At 35.1% G+C, this 13,452-nt stretch overlaps 4 protein-coding genes across 4 annotated transcripts; 1 reads left to right on the top strand and 3 right to left on the bottom strand.

Moving 5' to 3' along the window:
• Positions 1–4,130: 4,130 nt before the first annotated feature.
• On the bottom strand, positions 4,131–4,544 carry LOC116033365. The gene has a single exon (XM_031276114.1). The coding sequence runs from the start codon at positions 4,542–4,544 to the stop codon at positions 4,131–4,133; it is 414 nt and encodes a 137-aa protein (XP_031131974.1).
• Positions 4,545–5,267: 723 nt separating this feature from the next.
• LOC116031766 (putative lipase YDR444W) lies at positions 5,268–9,936 on the bottom strand. The gene is made up of 11 exons (XM_031274066.1): positions 9,624–9,936; positions 8,789–8,933; positions 8,515–8,582; positions 7,818–7,888; positions 7,402–7,665; positions 6,856–7,019; positions 6,710–6,765; positions 6,573–6,625; positions 6,172–6,340; positions 5,997–6,094; positions 5,268–5,901 (listed from the first exon to the last, which is right to left on the bottom strand). Exons 2-11 carry the CDS (start codon positions 8,929–8,931, stop codon positions 5,785–5,787), a joined length of 1,203 nt encoding a protein of 400 aa, XP_031129926.1. The 5' UTR covers positions 8,932–8,933; positions 9,624–9,936; the 3' UTR covers positions 5,268–5,784.
• Positions 9,937–10,825: 889 nt separating this feature from the next.
• LOC116031445 (pollen allergen Che a 1-like) lies at positions 10,826–11,875 on the top strand. The gene is made up of 2 exons (XM_031273656.1): positions 10,826–11,036; positions 11,431–11,875. Exons 1-2 carry the CDS (start codon positions 10,865–10,867, stop codon positions 11,781–11,783), a joined length of 525 nt encoding a protein of 174 aa, XP_031129516.1. The 5' UTR covers positions 10,826–10,864; the 3' UTR covers positions 11,784–11,875.
• Positions 11,876–12,389: 514 nt separating this feature from the next.
• Positions 12,390–13,297, bottom strand: LOC116032877 (dof zinc finger protein DOF1.5-like). Its single transcript, XM_031275617.1, has one exon. The coding sequence runs from the start codon at positions 13,248–13,250 to the stop codon at positions 12,726–12,728; it is 525 nt and encodes a 174-aa protein (XP_031131477.1). The 5' UTR covers positions 13,251–13,297; the 3' UTR covers positions 12,390–12,725.
• Positions 13,298–13,452: the final 155 nt, after the last annotated feature.

Below are 13,452 nucleotides of genomic sequence, written 5' to 3'. Positions count from 1 at the left end.
GGAAAAAAAAAAAAAAAAAAAAAAAAAAAAAAAAAAAAAAAAAAAAAAAAAGGCAAAATCTCTCACCCCAAAGGCTCATGTCCTAACTCAACAAGATAACCACGTATTTAATGGTCCATTAGGTAGAAAGGTCGGCACTTGGTAATAACCACAAAGATCGAGCTACCACCCCTACAAGAGGAGCTATCATGCGTCCGATTCACAATCTGCTACCCAATAACATAACCAACTAAGTTGTTAATGTGGGTTGTAGTGCCTTTGTATTCATCACTAACTGTCTAAATCAAAAAAAAAAAAGGAAAAAAAGAAAAAAATCAAAGAATAATACTAACTCTAAGAATGTATAAATACATAATATACTCAAACAATTCACACATCATATTAAGTATTTGCTAATATACTATTGATGAAATGATGAGTGATGACTACATGTATATAATTCAATTATATATGTAGCCACTTAATATTCATATAATTAAATTAACATTCAAAATCACATGTTGGGTTATCTTGGATGTATTGTTAATGGTAATTTTGACCATGATATATTCAATGTTACAAGTTATTATCCTTAATGTTTGCGGTGGACCCAACTATAATTATAATGCGACCAATTGGAGAGAAACAAGTCATTAGTTTAAATCAAAGTATTATATTTGAAGTTGTCGAATGTTGAATTGAACTATAATCTAGAACCTTTATTCTCCTTGGGTTATCCATTTTAAAGTGTGTTAAAATGTAATAATTCAAACATAATATGCTTGTTAAACGAAGAGGAGAAATATATAAGAGACTGAAAATAAACTATTTGTTGCGGTGGGTTTATTCATGATCGATTATAATAGCTAGAGATATTAATAATTATCAAATTGTATAATAAAATACATCATATGTTTATTATTTCGATCAAGAAAAAAATTAAAAAATTTTAAGACACAAAATTTGTATTTATATTTAGATCTTTGAATCATTGTCTCGCATGAAACACTGCACTTAACCCTACTCTGATAACAACGTTTTTATTGTTTGTCTCAACATTTTTGTAAAGAATTTTAGTGTTGACTAGTTTGGGTTAGTGATTATATTGGAATCTTTGACCAAGAACTCACAAAATTAAATACCTAGTGTTATTTATACTATAAAGTTGTTTTTGGATGGGACCAAATTTGTGACTGAATGTAATGTAAGATAAGATAACGAAACTATGAATATCGATTGGTTCACGAAGGGGAAAACATTTTAATCTGACTTCATCCCATGAAATTATAAGGTGAATAGAACTTCGGTTAAAAAATTACCATTTAAGTTCTGTGCTTCTATAACTACCCTGAGACGAAAGCAAATGTAATTCTTTTCGCAAAAGCTAAGGTTTGCTTTTCAATGGTTAGGCAATCCAAATATATAAAGTGATTCCAAAAAATAAAAATAAAATAAAAAATTCCTAACCATACCAATATTGGAGAGTGCCCAAACCTGACGTGTGAGTAGACCATCACAAAGCACTGCACATGCTATAGTGGGTTTATTTTCCACAACACAAATGAGATCGTGTGTTGTCATATAAACTCTCTTCACCATTATTTCAGCTTTGACCGATAAAGCATCATTTCTCACTCACTACAAGATACCACTTTGTCCTTTGAAATGATTTAATTTCACTTTTGGTGTAAAGACTATTGAAATCTTATTACTTTGAACGTATATTTTTAATTTTTTTTTTTTCATTTTGATGCCTAATTTTTTTTAATCATTCTTGATATATATCGTCCTTCCGGCCAAATCTTGCCGAATGTCATTTTTTGAAGGGTAAAATGGTCAACTCTGATGCTAGTCTACATATCAGTCAAATTAATATCACTTTTGGGGTCCTATTAATTTGGTACTGCTACTTTTTTATATTTTTAATTTTGATATCTAACTTCATATAAATTGAGCTTCAGTAAATACCCTAAATTTTTTTCAATTGAAGGAAAAGCGATTAGCGCTAGGTTGAACATAAGGTGTGTTGAAGTGAAATTTGATATTATCCTTTGTTTTGATTGATAATGTAGACTATCACCTAAGTTGACCATTTTAACCCTCAAAAATGACATCCGACAAGATATGATTGCCAATTTGATCGGAAGGACCAAGGATGATAAATAAATTTTTTTTTAAAAATGAAGTTAGACACCATTAAAAAATTAAATGTTGTGCACCCAAAGTAATATGACTCCAATAGTTATGAGACCAAAAAGTTCAAAAGTGATATTAATTCTTTAAACATTGATTAATATCCCAATGTGTTTTTGGAATTTATTTTACTAAATTATGGTTAATACTTCATGTTGGCTATAATGTATTGTTCTATATATACTATCCATGATTATATAACATGTTTCTTAATTTTAAAGAGAGTAAATTCATTTGCTCTCTTGTCAGCTTTCTAGATTGCCATGAATTTGGTTAAGTAGTTATTTGGCAGGCATACTCCAACATTGATGCATTTTAACTCTTCTAAAAGTTAGTAAAGATATTCCTGCAATTTGTGTCTTCCATAGTTGTCATGAGTTCTGTTGTTCTTTACTTAAACTTGTCTTGCTAAAATCCTTTAGTAGATCATATTAGCTTCTCACGCTGACACGCATATGCCTCTTATGGTATGAAATGTTAAGCCTATATGTGGCTGATATTTTCTACAGTTATTTATCTATTCTAAATTTATTCCTGTAGACTAGTTTATGTTGTAACTTCTGCTACTCCTCTTTTGTATACTATTTATAGCCTACTCATTTGTTCATTAATATACAAGATAGTTCTACTCCATAGCTTTACATGAAAGTCCCTGATGTTGTACGCTGCATATTTATCCGTCTTTGTCAAAGGTTCGATCATATCCTACAAAATTCAAGAGAATGTTAAAGCTTCCATGCATTCTGTTTTACCTGAAATTGTGAAACATAAACTCTCATTATCCTTGAGACAAAAGAAAACAAAAGAACCTCGACTTGTACGTCTAATTACTTGATAAGTCTTCATTTTTCACTTCTGCTGGCTAACTTTATCAAGTCCTATTTTTTTACATTTATAAAGTTGCGAAAAGAGAAAGAGGCACAGGCGCACAGCCACCAAGACTCAAACCCCTAACTTACAAGTGTGTATCACACACTACTCAAATTAGTCTACCGTATTTCTTATGCAAATAAATTAAAATTAGCTAAGGGAAAGAGTGTGAGATGGAGCGACAAATGGGTGGATGAGATTGATTAAGACATTGCAACCACTCGTTTCATGAGTGGACATGATTGATTGAGGCATGACAATCACTCGTTTTACATGGACATATATAAACAATATAAATAGGCCACTTGCCCTCTTCTCACATCAACTATTCATGCACCATTACAGCATCTAGTGTAATGACTTCCTGCTTACACTTCAGCAGCCTTCAAAAGGTTGCTTGGGCTATTTCTAACGGTGATGCTATCATATAGAATCTTAGAAACCCATTTGTCCTACTAATCTCAAGACCAACAACAAACAACCTAGTTCATTTTTCAATATTTTTTAACATCACACTAAAAATTAAATTTATTGGACGAGAATGAACAAAAGTAATATAATGGTCCACCCCCTTCTATTAATCTCAAAATGCATGAAACTTAGTATGGAGTAGAAAACAAAAATACTTGGTGACTCTCATTTTATACTCTCAATGTTTACTTTCTCTCACAAATTTTTGATGTAAACATTTTTCTGTGGACTCACATGAAAAAAAATAATCAATCCTTATTTGCCACACCAGAGAGTAAAATTGAGAGTATGCATAGTAGAACTAAGTAGAAAAATATAGTAAAAAATGGAATCCCATGTATTATTACTCATAATTTATTTAACCCATGCATGTTGATATATGTAAATACATTCACTGTATGTGATTTATTTTTTTTGGTCATTCATTTCTTTGATACAAATGTATCTAAACATGATTTTATTGATGGTGCCAAGCTTGGAAACAGAGAAATACATTCACTGTAGAAGAACATACAGAATCTGAAAGATAAAACATTAAATTATGACATTGATCCCCAAAAGGCCACAACTAACATGTAATCAGTTTGCCTCAACAATTCACGGATCACTTCATTCACTCACTGCCCAGCAGCAAAAGCGTCAACCGGGAACGTCTTAGTGATCCCCGCAAGACTCTTGAAGTGAATTTTGCCAGTGGGAGGATCATCCACACTGATCTCACTCACAGGGGGCCATAGCATCAGCTCCTTCGCCTTCACCCCCTTCAGCTTCTTGATCCTCTTCTTCTCCACATACCCATATATTTCCGTGTCGTAGCTCACCAGCTTGCTGATCATCTTGAAGTTGTGCTCCACTTTCTTCTTCTGCACAATCCACATGTACCCACTGCTCTTCACGAACCCCACCTCGATCACGTCCGCGAGAGGTAGGAGCCCCATGGGGAGCCCGAATTCTTCGAGAAGTGAAACCGCCATTTTTATCCCTTCTTCGTGCCCCTTCTTTACTACCCCTCCTGCCTTTGGATCCGCCATACTGTATCTCAGTATTGAATTGCTCTCTTTCTTCTCTCACTGCTTAGATTGATTTTTGGTTGATGAAAATCTCGATGATTTATATTGTTACGGTTCGGAAAAGAGACAAAATTCTTAGTGGAGATTTCCAAGTAGGAAGCTTTGTATTAGCCATCGAAACTATGATTGTACTTAAGCATTGTCATCTTTTTAGCATACTAGCTTCAGCATTTTAGTTTGCCGCACAGCTCCAAAGAATAACATTATATTACAGCTTTGTTTTTATGAAAAGTGACTCGCTGAATCCTTTAAATCCCAATTTATTTTATATTTTATTGCATTGTGTACAATTACAATATCAATTTGATTAATAGATTAATACAATTACAATTTTTCATATATGCCTATCTAATTACTCACACTTCCAAATGGAATCAGATTTGCCACTGCCGGCCTCGTGATCTCAAATTATATATACATATATTTTATAATAATTAGAAATAAAATGTTAAAATTTGTAAATATGTATGGTAATCTTAGATAACCTAAAAATTGTGAGGGAAGTGCATCCCCTTCAAAATCCTATCTAAATGGTATGTTACATTCCTTGAGGAATGTTATATGTATATCCCCTTGAGAAAAATAAAATTACCTGAAACAAACATAAGAATATAAATTTACATAAAAAAAAAATTAATTCTCATTTATAAGCATATTTATTATAATAAGAATAATAAGAATAAGTGTGTAAAATTATCTCATGTGAGACATGTACTATTTTTTAGTTAAAATATAATATATTTTTATAAATTCATAAAAGATATTACATTTTAACTAAAAAGTATTACATTGTCTCGCTAGTCTTGTCGGACTAGGAGCTCTACTAGGCTTGACCCTAGGAAATTTACTTATTAAAGAAAGAATGACGTAGATAGACTAACTATAAGTAGTAGGAGTTCCCGTGGAGAGGCAAATTTTTCATTTGGGAAAGATCCGATACCAAGTGAAAGCAAGCTAGCTGTTGGTGCTATAGTAAGTCCGTGGTCACCATACTTAGAGTCGTTTTCTTGCTGTTGTTGAATGTGAAGTTGTGATGAGCTTATTAGCAGTAAAGAGCTCTTGTTTAGTGAAAGTCGTATTCGGATTCTGCTTGATCGATCAGCCTTCTCTCTCTAAGTTAGGGCAAAGGTAGTTCGGTAAGCCTCGTAATCTATTATGACCGAAGCATTAGCCCTGTCCTATCATCTGTAACTAGAGGGGATTACAAGTTGGCAGAAATGAATGTGTTGGATCCTTGTAGCTTCTCTTGTTGCTTTATGCTGTCTGCAACATGAGAAATGACTCCAGCTCCAGCATTATGAAACCATTCATTCTTCACCTGTTTCCACAAAACTAGTATCAACAACATATATACATACATAGAAGAGATCGAGACCAAGAAAACAGTGTTCAGAAGCTTATATGCATGCATACATGTATGTTATTATGAGCAAAGAAAGGCCAGAATGCTGAGTGGAAGCTAACATCGACTTTCCTCCACCCTAATTGTTGCAAGCCGCGTGTCATTTCCTCTGTTTCAAACCCAACCCACGATGTGTTATAAATACAATATGGAATAACCGTTGCCATGTATTAGTATTACTACTACCTTCCATGATTTCATGGTATTCTAGTGTATTCTGCACGCTGGGTTCATTTTGGGCAGCCTCCTTTGCTTTTGCTGCTTCGGGAGGGAAATGAGGACCATCCGATGAAACTGGAGGACAATATTCGACATCTACAACATGCTTGTAGCCAACCAAAGATCGTTTAGGGGGCTGAAAATTTATGAAACTTCACTTCAGTTTGGTATGAAACCACAAAACACATACAGTTAGTTGCATGAAGATGACTAATTTCAAAAAATAGTGTCATGAAAATAGAAGAAACACAACTTCTAGCATGAAAACTAAAATCCATCCTTTCCACACCAAAATCAAAATCCATAGTCGTTTTAACTAAAAGTATGCATATATGTACTGTCACAAATAAGTAGATACCACAAATTACCTTGCGAAGCTCCGTCTCCCTTCTTATAGAGGAAGTACGCCAACCAACTATATCTAGGCTATGTCAAGGATGTAAGCCAACCAACTATGTTAAGTGTAAAGATTGAATTTTTGAAGGAAAAGAGGAGAGTAGGATACGGTCATAAGACACGTTTGCATAAATGGCACGGCATGTGAAAGCACCAAGTGCGGATCTTGCACAGGAAAGAGAAGATAAAATTAGTAAAAAGCTCTAATACAGATAAGCAGAAGCAAACTATAAATGCATTTTGGAAGTATCTTACATAAATTTCCCATCTTCACAATCCGATGCCATTCTCAATAGAAGAGGCGGCATATTTGGTTTTCCATCCGTAAGGAAGAGCTGCCTACCAGTTCGCCCAATAAAAAAGGGGGCCATTGGTGCAGCAAGTTTTTCTAAGATCAGTACTCCAAAGAGAAATGGAAGCTGAACCATAAAACAAAAACCAATTGTCTGCACATCAGCAATCCATTCCTTGTAATCTATCCTACAGCTGCAATAATCTTAAAAGTTTATATATTGTGGTTTTATAAGAAACAGACTAGAATAACTTTCAATGCTTTACACTAAAAAGGATCATCATCAAATACGACATTGCATCTTTCTCTGTGCACATATCACACAACACACTCTTTAATAAAACATGGCATGATACCCATGAGATTATTCTTTTTGAAATCACTGAAGAATAATCCAGTGTCATTTAATATACCATCCAACCTTAGTGAAAACTACCAATAATTCAGAAAATCATGGAACATTGCCTTATCATGGGTGCAAAAACAAAACATCTTCAGAGACAACAAACCTGTTTGTTACCTCTGACTCCAAGATGGGGGGTAGCCAAGGTGATAAAATTAATTGGTTCTAGCCCAGCAATCAATCCTTTATTTGAAGAGCATACTGGCTTCCCATTTGCAGCACTTGAAGCAACCATATCTTGGGACTGATTGCTAGATATGTTCGGAGTATAAAGAACAGCAACTGCATATCTTGCAATCAACCCGCCAAGTGAATGGGCAATAAAAGAAATCTTTTTTAGGCTCTCTGCCTTTTCCACAACTAGCCTGACCTGCTTATGTTATACTTGATTAAAAGATGAAAGATATAAGATTTAGATGCCATAACCATTTCTATAAATTTTTACATATTAACACAACTAGCTGCACCAACAAAGCCCAATTTCCAAGGTTCATAAATAGACCAATTCATTTACACACTCACTTCATCTGCCAGTCGTTTTCCAGCTCCATCAATCCCAGTAAATGTTTTGGTATATGTGTTGCAAGAACTTGCTGCAAAGAGAAGAACACAATGTTCTATATTAATCTAGAGAACTTGCAATTTTCTTAATCAAAAGAATTACAGAGTAATTTATCATTCACCATAGGAGATTCTGATACATAAGACATAAGGAAACAGAAGAAACTGAGCAACTCAAATCTGACAAATATTCCCATTTGAAAGAAATTCTGTCAACAATAGCAATTTAACAAGGTTATGATCATAAATTGTCATCAAACTAGATTTTGACACAGCAGTTGATTGCATTTCCTTTTTCACTTGTGATAAAAGACAAAGTGGACAATTCTGTGACCAAAACGCACTTTCTACCAAACCACTACAGTCATAATAGTACTGATTTATGAAAAATAAAGTAGTCCTTGGTTCTGATCTCTTCTCCTTACACTCATGTTAGATACAGTATAATTCAGGATCAAGAGGTGGCTGTAGCTTCTATCTATTGCAGCATTCAGCCCATCATATCATAATTAATAATAATACATCAGATACTTAAAGGGTATTATGACACTTTTCCTTTCTTGTTTGATAGTCATGTAATTGGAAACAGATAATAGCAAACAAAGGTGAACAGAAATATGAAATTATGAGATTCAACACATTCCAATTAAAAGAATACCATAAATCAAAAACTTTCTTCCCAGCCGTCTCTTCAATTCTGCTTGTGCATAGGTCCAATCACTTGTGCTGCATCACTTCAAGAACTCAGTGAAAACAGAAACGGAAAATATACCAAATTTCTAATTGACATGTTAATAGACCATGAACAAAATAATCAAATCAGACTGAAAGCTATGTTGAAACTATTGAGATCAACCAAGAAGGCAAGAAGAAGGGAGAAAAAACAAGCTCTCATAAAACATAAAGCAATCTTTTGATCAAGACTTGCTTACCTTGCCAAGATGCCATGAACAAGGACAAGAAGATGATCTGGTTCATCCTCCAAATGAATAATATGGTTTGGTAATACAACATCTCCATGAGTTGTACTCGTAGCAAAAGCTTTTAGCCTTCGGTTCTTCCAAATATTGTCCATGCCTGCAGAAATTTAGTGAAACCCTGAGTCTAGAGTAATTGCTAAGTATTGGAAGTAATAAATAATTGACAATTCCAATCATGCCAGGAGAGGCAAAGCATGAAAAAATATAAAATCTGGCATAGCACAAGTAGCAAGATAGTTTAATAGGTGCAAGGCAAGATTTTTGTCAGAGAGCAAATCATTGTAGACCAGAGTGATCAAGTGCTGCAAGTGATACCACTACTCTACAAGAAAGGGAGCATCAGAGCGAAAACCAAGTTATGGCTCTAATTAATAGGAGCAGAAAGTAAGTTATTGCTCCAAACTGTGGAAAGTAGAAAATGATCTCAACACCTCATGAAGGGTATGATCATAAGGCTTGTGAAATATATTCATAACAATGCATCCTCAGCTTGCCCCATCCAACATAAAGCAAATACAAAAGAACCCTCAAATTTTGTAATTGAATAGAAATTTATCTTTGCTTATTGCAATAACATTTGCTCCATATTATATAGGAGAAATCAAATTAACTTAAGTTTAGGCAGTCACGAATTTGGCGGGAATAAACATTCTTAACTCTAAAGGGTTTGTTCATTTAACGGAAAAAATTTGTCATGAAGTGATAATTCACAGATGCCAGCGAGAAATTCCAAATCTTTGATACAGGGAGAATTGATGAAAGAGGGAGAAACGAAAGAAAATTTTACCAAAAACGCTTGCGAATTTCCAGGTGAGCCCTAGGCGGCAAAAATCCGATGAATATAAAGACGAGGAACAGTAAGGTTAACAAGAAGAAGAGCTGGCGGATACGGCACGAAGGGTAAATCGAGGCGAACAAGGAAGCAAAAATGCGGATGGCGCCGCCATCATTGTCGTCGAAAGATATATATACGGGAGTGCGTCTCTAGAAGATTTGTTTGCTTCTGTCCTATTTGCTCGCATAAGCACGTCAGCATCGCTCATTCGCTCCCCATTCTCCTCCTTCATATCCTCTGCATTCTGCAATTTCTCTCCCATACCTTCCTGGGGCGCCCATTTTCAATCAATTAAGCATTTATACCACTTCCGTCCAAAATTTTCATTTATATTGCAGATTACATTCGTCAAATTAAATTCTGTCTTGATATACGTGATGTGTTTTGGGTGAGGTGGTGAATTTAGTTAATAAAGAATTATAATGGGATAAATCAATTTAAATTATTCATAATTGATCAATTCAAATAAATAAAGTCACTAGGTTAGAATATTGTAATTATTAAGTTAATTGTCTGGTCAATTTAGTTAGAGTTGACTCTCGAAAAAAGTATCATTTTTTATAATTGTTGTTGCATTAATAGTGCTTACATTATCTCAAGCTGATGTGTTTAATTTTTTTCTTCTTATCATCCATTGCATTAATCTTTTAATCTTCTAAGGAATTTAAAAACCTTTGGAAAATATATAAACTAAAGCAAGAACCATATGCATGCATGTAATATTATTTAAAAGTGATTATATATTAAGATGCCAAAATCAAGAGTGATTATATTGATAAGTGTCACTACACATTCCACTATTTGTTTACTATTTACTAATATCTATGCATGATGTTGGAATCAATATTTACGTTGATCATCACAACTACAAATTTGGGGTCATGATATATGCTTCAATTTGGATAAATGGAGATATATAATAATCAAATTTAAGTCTTGAAGACATTTATTAATTCGAAATATAATGTAAAAGATGAGAGAGAGAGAGGGGGAAAGAGGAAAAGTCAAAGATAAAGTTTTTGCTACTTCCATGGAATTGGCTCTCCCTTAGCCACTAAAGCTAGAGAATAAATCTCTGCCTCTCATACAAAACCGCCATGCACACATATTTAAACCACACCCCACCAAGAACTTCTCAAACGCATCCTCTTTGATAAATAATAATAACATCAAAGATATAAAATTGTAAAAAAATGGCAAAAGTTCAATCTGCACTCCTCATCGCCGCTGTCATTTTCTTGGTCTCCTTGCTCGGCGTCTCCGGCGCCAAGGAAGAAAAAGTGTTCCGCTACAAGGTCACCGGAACAGTTTACTGCGACGTTTGCCGCGCCAAATTCGTTACCAGAGTCGCGGAAAGAATGCCGGGTATTATATTCTTCCTTCTTTTCTTTTTTTTAGTGACCAGGAAAATCCGAACCCACTTTTTTTTTTAGTGACCAGGAAAACCCGAACCCACTAATCAAAGTTGTGGGTAAAACCCAACATTAGGAATAACAGGGAGATAAACCAATTAAATTGTAACCCTAGCACCGCAATGAAGTAAATCTGCCGGGATGTACACTGGGTAAATCTTGCATTGTGACCTTAACTGGCTAAGCACAACAAAGAGATAAACTTACCACATAATTGACCAGCTCAAACTAAGAAGGTCAATAGACCTGAAATCACATGATTATCGGGCTAATAGCCTGACCAAATTGACTGAATTGCCCTCTTGTATAAAACATTATGTTCTTGGTTAAAACATGCATGCATGCAGGCGCCAAGGTGAAGCTGGAGTGCCACAACACCACCGACGGGAAGACGACCTACAGCCTGGAAGGCGAAACCGACGCTAACGGCGTGTACCACCTGGAAGCGGAGGGTGATCACGACGAGGATGAAATCTGCGGCATCAAGCCGTTGAAAAGCCCGAAAGAAGATTGCAGTGAGGTTATTAAAGACATGTGGGCAAAAGAATTCACAAGAGTCAGCCTGACCGCCAATAACGGCATGGTCACCGGTATCCGTCAAGTAAACCCTATCTTGTTCCTCAAGAGCAAGCCCATTGCTGTTTGCTCTGAAGTGTTCAAGGAATTGCATTACATCCCAGGAGAATACCTCCATCCTTGAACAACACAAGACACCACAAAGATCATATCCCAGTTTTACTAGGCTCAGAAAATAAATAATCCAGTAATATTTCATTGAGATTTTAGGAAATAAAAGAGCATATAAATTATTTTTAGTTTTTTAGACCATGAATGTTAAAATTTCTATGTAACACATTATATATATACTCGAATTTTTTTTATGTATCTGAATTTTGGTCAGTTCTCTCAAAAGTATTTTTTCTCTCACACTCGTCTGAGTAATAGAACAAATTTACCAAATGATGTTGAGAGCATATTTACTATGATCTTCTTAAAATAGTATGTGCTCTTTTAGGATTTTATTCTTGTTCTGAAATGCTACTAATTAATTAATGGTATCAGATGCCTTAATGGTATTTCTACCTAAAATAATGAGCAACCCACTGTTTTTAATAATATTACAATTTTTTCGAATAAAATTATTGATTCTCCATCACCAGAAGCCTCAGAGTTGATACCAATCTAGTAGTATATATGGAGAGTTTTATTGTGTCATAAAATTTATTGGATAAAATAGTTTATTTGACCATTATTAGTTGTCTGACTTATACATTCAACATTCAATATAAAAATTGTTCAAAACAACTTTTTCAATCAGTTCTTTTGAGACATTTTGCATTTTTGCATATAGCTAATCAGCTATCAATTAACAGCTAATTTAACATACATTTTTCTAACTCAATCAGCTAATTTACTAGTCAAACTCAATAACCCAATCATCTAACAACTATTTTGATGAATAAAATAAAATTTAGGACGGCTGCGATTGTTGTTCCATTAACACTTTGACGATAGATTGAATATAGATATGGAAATAACCTAAGCAGCAAGAAGTTTTTTTTTTTTTTTTTGGTCTTCTTTAATTTTGGTTTCTATTTTCTTTCTAAATATAGAATAATTGAGCTACAGGACAAATAAGGAATCAACAAGGTTGACCAGCCGAGATCTTCCTTCTCCTCTTGGCCGGAAGAAGATTACGAAAACCTCCGACGCCGGCGCCGCCTTGCTCCGCCGCGTACCATTCCTCCACCACCGCCCCATCAAAGTCGAGATTTTGCAGCAACCCAGAAGCATCAAACAGGCAACCCTCCGACAACCCGTCTATCATCCCTCGGCACGGCGGTTTGTTTTTCCGGCGGCCGGCCCCCACGGGGACGTTCCGGAGAGCTCCGCCGGCCGTCCAGTACCTCTGGCAGCCTTTACAGAAGTGTCTGGGCTGGTTAACATTGTAGTTGTTGAAGTAACAAAACTTGGTCTCCATGCTCTTGCACCTCGGACAAGGAATCACCTTGTCGGGCCTCTTCTGATTATCCGCTGTGCTGCCATGATCATCGTCACCTTTGACCTCGGATTTCTCGTCCTCGGATTTCTTTTCTTGGACAGTTATTATTGTCGCCCCAAACAGCTTGATTCCCTGTGCGTTGTGGCTGTCTTCAACCTCTGCCATCTTAGAAAGAGAGAGAATTTTAGGCTTAATAGGACTAATTAAGATAAAAGAAGCTAGAACTCTTGTGTTTGATGGGAAGGTCTCCAAATATTTATATATACACAAGTGTGTGTATGTGTGGGGATAAAGATATACGTGTATATGTAAGCACTGAACAAAGTAAAAGTGAAGAGGGGGTTGGGAGGGGGGGGGGGGGTATAAA

Source organism: Ipomoea triloba, chromosome 10 (assembly GCF_003576645.1).
Source record: "Ipomoea triloba cultivar NCNSP0323 chromosome 10, ASM357664v1".
Lineage (NCBI taxonomy): Eukaryota > Viridiplantae > Streptophyta > Magnoliopsida > Solanales > Convolvulaceae > Ipomoea > Ipomoea triloba.
This window is presented reverse-complemented; position numbering and strand designations above follow the sequence as displayed.